We start from the raw sequence: 9349 nt of genomic DNA on the forward strand, positions 1-9349 counted from the left end.
CAAGGGGAAGTGCCATGGTGTATGTTATTCGCTAACGACATTGTTCTGATTGATGAGATGCGAGGCGGCATTAACGAGAGACTGGAGGTTTGGAGACAGGCCCTTGTGTCTAAGGGTTTCAAGTTTAGCAGGACTAAGACAGAATACCTGGAGTGCAAGTCCAACGCTGAGTCGATGGACGAGGGCGCGTACGTGATTCTTGAATCACAGATCATCCCCAAGAGAAGCAGTTTGAAATATCTTGGGACGGTTATCCAGGGGATGGGCAGATCGACGAGGATATCGCGCACCGTATAGGGGTGGGTTGGATGAAGTGGAGGTTAGTCCTATGTGACAAGAAGGTTCCACTGAAACTCAAAGGTAAGTTCTATAGAGCGATAGTTAGACCAGCCATGTTATATGGGGCAGAGTGTTGGCCGGTTAAGAACTCTCATATCCAGAAGATGAAAGTATCAGAAATAAGGATGTTGAGGTGGATGTGCGGGCATACCAGGATGGAGATTAGGAATGAAGAAATTCGGGAGAAGGTGGGTGTGGCCCAGATGGATGAGAAGATGCGGGAAGCTAGACTCAGATAGTTCGGTCACGTGCGGAAGAGAAGTCCGAACACCCCATAAGGAGTTGTGAGCGACTGGCTTTGACGAGTATGAGAAGGGGTAGAGGGCAGCCCAAGAAGTATTAGGGATAGGTGACCAGGCAAGACATGGCGATGCTTCAGATTTCCGAGGTCATGGCCCTTGATAGGAAGGTGTGGAGGTCTAGCATTAGGGTTGTAGGTTAGGAGGTGGTGGAGCTCTTTTTACTATGTACCGTGTGAGAGTATAGCCTGATAGGGTGTGTCCTAGAGTGCTGGTGGTTATTGTTGTGTCCACACTTTTCTTTCACTTTTCATAGTACCGAGCCTTTCTAAAGTGTTACTGTTATTGTCTTTCATCTATTTTCTAATACTTATGATGTTGTTATTATTTCTATGCCTTCTGTTATTGGTACTGATATATTATCTTTTTTGTCTGCTTGAGCCGAGGGTCTATCGAAAATAGCCTCTCTATCCCTTGGGGTAGGGGTAAGGTCTGCGTACACTCTACCCTCCCCAGACCCCACTTGTGGAATTTTACTGGGTTGTTGTTGTTGTTGTTGTCAGTAGTTTCGATGTGTTTTGCATTCTTACACATTCGTGAGTTGAAATTGTGTATTGCCTTTTTGTGGGGAAAATGTTTCAAGAATAAATGATGTGTTACTCGGTTATGATTTTAACTTGTACTTCAATTGCCAATCATTTTATTCTATTTCTTGGAAAGAAATTCATCGTGTTTAAAGTCTTCATTACTAATGAACCTAAAGTTGTGATTTCCGAAATATTCTATTTGTTGATATTTATGGTGAAGATCCATGAAAGGAAAGAAAGAAAAGTGTGGAATATGAAATACGGTCATCGTGCCATGAATGATGAATCATATGTATGGCCAAGAGAGCCAATGAAATAATGATGTTAAAAGTTGTTGAAAGTGCCAATGAGGCTATATACGGTATGGAAGGTTATGAGATAAATGCATTTGTATTGTTGTTTCCTTTGTAAACAAATTAAAAATATTTTTGGGAGTATCGATAGTCACCGAGGAAATGTAGGTTGAAATAACCTAACCCCGAAATTACACGTGCCGGTGTAGGGAGTGGATTGTAATTATTCCCCTTATTTGGGATGAGATTGATGTGATAAAATTATTCCCCTTAATTGGGATGAGATGATTGATAGAAAAAGATGATGTCGATCCACACGGCATTGTGGTGAGATGGACTAGCCGATCGGGTCGTGATCGGACACCATACCGCACACATGGTGGTGATTGTGCTGGAAATTTAAATTGAAATTATGATTAAAGTTGATGTCTTGAATGAGACAGCCTAGCCGATCGGGTCATGATCATACTCTGTGCTAAATATACAGTGGTATTGGTATTGTGAACATTGATATTGCGAACAGTGGTATTGCAAACAGTGGTATATCGGTGCTAAAGATCTCCCAACCAAAAATAATATTATCTTCGTATCTTGGAAATTAGTATGTTTTAACTTGGAAATTGGATAGCATTGATTGTTGATTGTTGTTTCCATGGTTTTCCCTCTCGTACACTGGTATTCTATTTTGAAAGAGGACAATTAGCTTTACATACTAGTACTATTCCATATGCACTAACGTCCCATTAGCCGGGGGCGCTGCATCTTCAATGGATGCAGGTGGTTCATCAGCGGTGCAGCTTTGGTCCTCATTAGCAGTCACTCTCTATTCAGCAGGTTTTGGTGAGCCCTACTCTATTCTAATGGCGGACACGATAGCAGAGGCATCGATGCCAAAATTATACTCTGATAGTCTCGGTGCGTCTTTAGGCCCGATGGTCCTGTCGAAGCTATTTTTGCCCATAATTCCTCGGTTGTTCTGTCCTCGATCATTCCTTCTTTCATTTCTCATAGGGTTTCGCCCGGATCTACCGCTTCTTCGGTCCCAATTGTACGGTTGATACCGATCCCGGTTTGATCTAGGTTCGTGATCGGTGTCTCTCTTGACTCGGTCGATGATCCTGACATGGTGTACAGATCCGGAAGGGGTCCTGCGTTGGTCATCCTCGACCCTGATTTTTGATTGATATCGGTTATGGACGTCGGTCCAAGTGATGGTTGGATATTCTACCAGGTTCTATTTCAACTGTTGTGAAGCCAATGAGCTTCGAATGTTGAGTCCTTGGGTGAGAGCGTGAACGTCCCAATAGTCCGTGACCGGGGGCAAATCCATCTGTTCCATCTGGAATCGAGAAATAAACTCTCTGAGCATCTCGTTATCTCTCTGCTTTACTTTGAAAAGGTGTGACTTCCTGGTCTCGACCTTTATAGCACCGACATGTGCTTTTATGCAGGAATCTGCAAGCATAGCAAATGAGTCAATAGAATTAGGAGGAAGGTTGTGGTACCATATCATAACTCCCTTTGACATGGTCTCTCTAAATTATTTCAACAAGGCAGACTCGATCTCATCATCTTCCAAGTCATTCCCTTTGATGGCGCATGTATAAGAGATTACATGCTCGTTTGGGTCGGTCGTTCTGTTATACTTAGGGATTTTGGGCATGCAAAACTTTTTGGGGATAGGCTTCGGAGCCGCGCTCGGGGGAAAAGGCCTTTGAAAAAATTTCTTGGAATCCAGTCCTTTCAATATCGGGGGTGCTCCTGGATTTGGTAGACCCTGGAATTATAGGTTTCCATCTTTTTATCATTGGCTTCGATTTTCTTTTCCCCTATTTCTATCCGTTTCGTCAATTCTTCGAGCAATTTTAGGATTTCGGGGTTAGTCCCCGATTCACTCTCGCTCGTTTTTTTTCGAGATTGGTTTGTTTTTGCGGGTGGCTTCTCGGGGAAGCTCGGGTTCACTCCTGCTCAGTGTTCGACCTTGGTTCTGCAACTGAGCTATCGCCGTCTGTTGAGCCTGTAGCATTTCGAAGATCATACGTAGGTTGATTCCATCATTTTCATTGTTGTGAGTGTTTTGGGAAATCGAATGCACTTCCCTGCGCATGCTGTTTTCGGGGTCGGTGGGCTAGTTTGTGTCGATGGCCATATGCGAATAGGCATCGATGGGAACCACCACCGGGATTCTACCAAGATTGACCGGTGTTGCCTCTTTACCAAGCGTTGCATTGTTGCTCCTGCCGTGGTGGCCGGATTCTGTGTCTATGTTTAGAGGGACAAACTGTGGGTTTGACATTTCAATCCTGACCTGAAATCAGAAACACTTCAAACAACAAGTGTAAAATGGGGTGTGTTATGATGATTCGTATCAAATTGCCGCTATTATCCTTAGCCCCACGGTGTGCGCCAAACTGTTTAACCTCAAAATTGGATAGCAATTAAATTTGTTAGTGGTTTAAAGGATATGCGGATTAACTTGATACGGAACGATCAATTAGATTGCAATTGAAATAAATAACGATAAATTAATGGCAAACCACACGGATTGGGTAATTTCGGCCTACGAAAGCTAATTACCCTTGAGTCGAATGTACTTTAATTGACACTAAAATAACAAAGAAATAAGAATTTAGAGGATAACGATAATGTATTGCTTTTGAGTGTATGTTACCATGTCTTTCATGAATTGGCCCCCTTTATATATTAGGAGAACCTACTTTTAAGGTATTATTCTATTATTCCATAAAATATAAAAAGGTCCTTGATTTGTTGACCGTTGGTCCCTTTTTTGGTATGTTGCATGATTTCCGCCGTAATGCCCGGTTAGTTACTGGAATTTCGGACCCCTGTCAGATAAGCTGACAATATATTCCGAGACTGTTATGATCGGGATCAGTTATGACCTCGATAAGCTCGAGAGAAAGTCTGGTGGTTCCGATGGCTAATTCGGTAAGGCAAGAACCGATCTTCGGGATTTTATCACCATCTCTCGATCCCAAATTGTTGTGTTGGATGTTCGGTCAAATCCTGAGTTCGATTTTACCCGTATACAGTATATGCTTTGTATATTTACCGTCTGTAATTATTTTAGGAGATCTTTATCCAAATAGCTGGCTTGATTCATTGTTTAGTTTTTCTAGCCAATATGTGTAGATTATATACCGGTTATACATGGTTATATACACATTATACATGAATCATATATATTATACTTCTGCCGATTATTTTTAGTAGGCGTTTGGAACATGAATTTCAAAATATTTTTTCAAATTGGAATTTCACTAAAATTTGAATTGAAGATGAATTTGTGTTTGGTTATAATTTTTGCAACATATTTGGATGTCTTTTTTCAACATATTTTGCAACTAAACACTAGCAAACTTTCCATTTTCAATTGGAACCAGTTTTTCAAATTTGAAAATGCATTTTCAAGTGAGATTGAAAAAATTGCAAGATTTTGTTAACCAAATAAAAAATAAAAAAGCCTATTATTATACCTAGTAACCAGGAATTTGACTGTTTATGAAGGATTATCTGCATATATCTTTTGATTGACCAAGTGTAAAAAAATACAAATTAAACTCATTATTATACACATTACATTCTTGATGGGGGAAGTTTTTTTTTTTTTTTTTTTTTATTTAAGAAAATCAAAAGTTTCCTTTCTTTTCCTTTCACTTTGGCTACTGATTTTTATTTTAAATGGAAATAACTTAACCACAAAGGAGGACAAAAGAAAATTCTTGTTTATGAGGAATTAAGAGGGAAAAGAAAATAGAATATTTCACTTCTTTTATGAATTAAATTTAAGTCAAGAATCATTCTTTTGCACAAACAGAGCAAGAGCAGGTACAACAACAACCCAGTATAATCTCACTAATGGAGTCTGGGAAGGGTAATGTGTAGCAGACCTTACCCCTATCCTGGGTAGAGAGGCTATTTCCGATAGACAATCGGCTTCCTCCCTCCAAGAACTCTCCACCTTGTTCTTAGGGTGATTCGAACTCACAACATCTTTGTTGGAAGAAGAGGGTGCTCACCACTACCACCGGAGCAAGAGCGGGTACATTTTGCTTTTTCCTTTCTTGTCATAATTTCAAAACGTTAAGATCAGGTCTTTGGTCCAGAAGAGAGCTTGAACCTTCCATTTCATTAGTCTCATAAGATTTAGATGAAATTTAATGAGATTTTAGAAAGTTCTAAGAAAGACCGGAAAATAAATAACGTACTGCTGAGATGGAGAAGAACAATTTCTATTAAGAATATATTTAAAAACTATTATTTCTTATTCTAGTGGAAAAGAATTTTTTTGAAGAATTTAAGTTAGCAAAATCAGAAAATATTGTTTTGTAAAAACAATTTAGATTTTCCTCCCCACCAAAATCTCTTGTCATTGGTAAGGATCACAATTAACGTGAAAATGGCATTCAATAATTGATCCGCTTTTTGTTTTTATTTTCCTCTTTTAGAGCTATTACAAAAATCATAAGCAACGTGTCAACATGGAAGAAGGGGCATTATTGTCAATTTTGTAGCGCTGCTGTAATTGGACAACGCGTGGGTCCCATTTTCTTATTGCATCAGCTGTCAAATTACACTCATTGTCATCTTGACGCTGTCCGAGTCAGCACATTTTTCCCGTTCTTGTCCTTATCTTCTTTCTACGTCTCTTCCCCACCTTATTTTAACTCCTATAAATACCCACTTTCGCTCCCCGTTTCAAAGGCCCCTTCCGTGTACTCATCCTTCCACGTAACAGAAAGAATTACTTTCAGCTAACATTTGCGTAGTTTCATTATATATATACAGTTTTGTTCAATTCGTCCTTCTCCAATATGGATTCATATTCCAATTCTTCTCGTGATTCTTCTTCCCCTTTTGATTCTATTGTTTTTGGTACGTTCATTTGCTCACTTGCTATCTTGTCTATACTGTTTGACTCGGCACAGAAAGAAATTTTTTTAAAACTTATAATATAAAATAATTCATAAATATTAAATAAAATAGAAATTTAAAGTTAAATTATGTTTAAATAAAAAAATAGTATTACATAAATTAGAAAAGAGAGTATCAGTTTATGCTGAACTGTATCATTTATAATTTTAAGCTGTTAGAGAGGAATTTTGTTTTCAAAATATTTCCCTGATCGCATGTTAGAATTGTGTGAATTATAGTTAATAGTCCTACTTTTCATTTCGTTTCCTCGTTGAGATAATATGTTGAGTGATTTGAGAATATTTCTGTATAATTTTTTATTTAGATTTGGATGATACTCTGTACTCGTCCAAGACTGGAATTGGCCAAGCATTGAAGAAGAACATTGACGGTTTGAATTCTGTTCTTTTTTTTTTGCTCTTTTGCTTTTTAATTGTGTAATTAATTAAAGTAATTCAACATTATGAGCTGTGATCGCTTATCTAAAATTGTGATGTTTGGCTTTAAACAGATTTTCTGGTGGAGAAATGTGGTTTTCCGGAGTCGAAAGCATCGGTTTTGCGTGTTGAGCTTTTCAAAACTTACGGCAGCTCTCTCGCCGGTTTACGAGTAATTTTCCTATTTTTAGCCTTAATTCTCAATTAATACTACTTCAGTACTTTTTCTTAATTGATACTTCAATAGTTTGCAATTAATCAATTCTAGATCATTCGATTAATTGTTTTCTTCAATCTATTTTGCTTTTAATGTAGGCATTAGGCTATGATATTGATGCTGATGATTATCATAGGTGAGATATGTTCAGAAAAACTGCATAGTTTGACTCCCTAATTCCTCAATTTTGAATGATTTTGTTTTTGAAAAAAGCGATTATTTTTTCTGAAATTTTTCTTTTGTTCCTCCTGAACAGCTATGTGCACGGAAGATTGCCGTATGAATTGATTAAACCGGATGCTCAATTAAGAAGCATCTTGTGTAGTATTAATCAAAGGAGAATTGTAAGTTATAGAAATGGATTCAAATTGCGACCTATTGATGAGGGATGATGATTGATTAGTAATATGTTATGAAGGACTTTGTGATTGATGTGCAGATTTTCACGAATTCGGATCGAATTCATGCGATAAAGGCACTGGATCGTCTAGGAATTAAGGATTGTTTTGAACAAATTATTTGTTTCGAAACTATGAATTGTAACCTGTCCAGGGCAACACGGCCAAATGAGATTCCTGTGATATTGAAGCCTTCAATGGAGGCCATGAATATCGCCATTGAAGCTGCTCAGGTCGATCCCTGTCGCACGGTATGCTCTATACTCCGCTTATCTAACCAACTAGGTCTTTATTTGTTTGATTTATGTGCTGTATTGGTTGTGGTTCAGAGTTTGATTCTTTTGGTTTGTGTTTGTTTTTAGCTCTTCCTTGATGATAATGTTCGGAACATAGCTGCTGGGAAAGCTGTGGGGCTCCGAACAGTTTTGGTAAGTCCTAATTCGGTTTGTGCTTTTGTTTGGATAATTGTGATTTTACCATTTTCCCGTTATTGCTGACTGCTGAGATTGGAAAGGTTGAAGAGAAACAGAGTGATCGAAACTCTACACTTGTGTGACGTTGTTTGGGCCCAATAGAATATGCTTTTTTAAAGAATGCTCTTGGTCTGAAGTGCAATAGTGTACTAGGTGACAGAAACATATACTAATAAAAATAAGGTACAAGAAGATATTTTAGCTTCTTCTTATCTCAAATATTATGTACCCTAGTGTCCTGCTTTCAACAATCAAAGTTTTGTATTGCATATTATGAAGTAAAATCGTACCAAATAGTAAAGAAGATGACTTTGTTTGGACCGAGTCCCCCCCCCCCCCCCCTACGTTACTAAGTACAATTTTGTCCCATCCAACCTGAGAGTTGGGTGATTTAATTTGTAAGAAGTTCAACAGGTGTAATGGTACTATATGGTAGGTATACTATATGACAAGAATAAGGTACAAGATGGATATTTTAACTTGTGCTTATCTCAAATACCTTATCTTCATCACAATCAAAGTGTATATCCTTTGAAGGGGTCAAAATTTTAACTGAGGGGCTACAAAGAAATTTTTACCTATACCTGATGTTCAATGCTAAAGAACACCTAAAGGAAGAATAAAAAAACAAGCTATCAATTCAGTTTGCTACTACTAATGCTCCTCTTGTACTAGCTAAACTAACTAAAATTCGTGCATATGCGAAATGTTAAGTTCTTTGCCCAAAAAATTCCCAGTGTGGGGAATTCTAATCGATAGAGTAGCTAATATAGCCGATCTGCGCGTGAATTAATGGTATAAACGCTTAATTTGCCTATTTATTTCCATATTGAAGGTTGGAAGAGCAAGCAAAACCAAAGAAGCGGACTATGCACTGGAGATGGTGACTGATCTGTTTCAAGTGGTTCCAGCAATATGGTTCAAGCAAGAAGAAGATCAAAAGATAAGACGCACAGGAAGTGAATTAGATTCACTTCTTGCAGCCACTGCTGTGGGTGCTTAATTTATTTCAAAACCCCAAGGTCTAGTCTTTGGACCACACTACATATGTACAAGTGTACATATACTGATATCCCCCTCCATCTCAACCTTGTAAACATCTTTAATGTATGTGAATATATGTATTATGTATGTGTATAATATAAATAACAAAAGAAGAGCCACAAGAAAGGTGGTTTGTCCAGAAATTTAAGCTCAAGCTAATTTTATTTTCTTGCTTTCTGAATATGTGCTCCATGTAAGAATCAAATAAAGATGTCGAAGCACATGTCACTTGAGATCACAATATTAAAGCAAAATATATAAACATCCCCTTAAGTTGTTCTCCGCGATCAAGTTAACACCTAATAAAAAATGCTAATGACCAAATAGACACTTTGTGCTAAGTAAAAATATGTTTCTTAAATCCCTTATGGCAAAATGTCTGTGTTA

The 9349-nt window shown here is 38.0% G+C and overlaps 1 protein-coding gene across 1 annotated transcript; it reads left to right on the forward strand.

Moving 5' to 3' along the window:
* The first annotated feature begins 6166 nt into the window (after window positions 1-6166).
* Window positions 6167-9105, forward strand: LOC107823556 (uncharacterized protein C24B11.05). The gene is made up of 8 exons (XM_016650232.2): window positions 6167-6354; window positions 6719-6784; window positions 6905-7002; window positions 7146-7183; window positions 7304-7391; window positions 7487-7696; window positions 7808-7873; window positions 8754-9105. The coding sequence occupies exons 1-8, from the start codon at window positions 6294-6296 to the stop codon at window positions 8919-8921; spliced, it is 795 nt and encodes a 264-aa protein (XP_016505718.1). The 5' UTR covers window positions 6167-6293; the 3' UTR covers window positions 8922-9105.
* Window positions 9106-9349: the final 244 nt, after the last annotated feature.

Source organism: Nicotiana tabacum, chromosome 14, assembly GCF_000715075.1.
Source record: "Nicotiana tabacum cultivar K326 chromosome 14, ASM71507v2, whole genome shotgun sequence".
NCBI lineage: Eukaryota > Viridiplantae > Streptophyta > Magnoliopsida > Solanales > Solanaceae > Nicotiana > Nicotiana tabacum.

Excerpts from the sequence above, each read along its gene's own strand:
- LOC107823556 (XM_016650232.2), top strand. The coding sequence starts at position 6,294 with ATGGATTCATATTCCAATTCTTCTCGTGATTCTTCTTCCCCTTTTGAT. Across the intron at positions 6,785-6,904 it reads ATTGAAGAAGAACATTGACG|ATTTTCTGGTGGAGAAATGT; the intron begins GTTTGAATTCTG and ends GGCTTTAAACAG. Across the intron at positions 7,003-7,145 it reads GCTCTCTCGCCGGTTTACGA|GCATTAGGCTATGATATTGA; the intron begins GTAATTTTCCTA and ends CTTTTAATGTAG.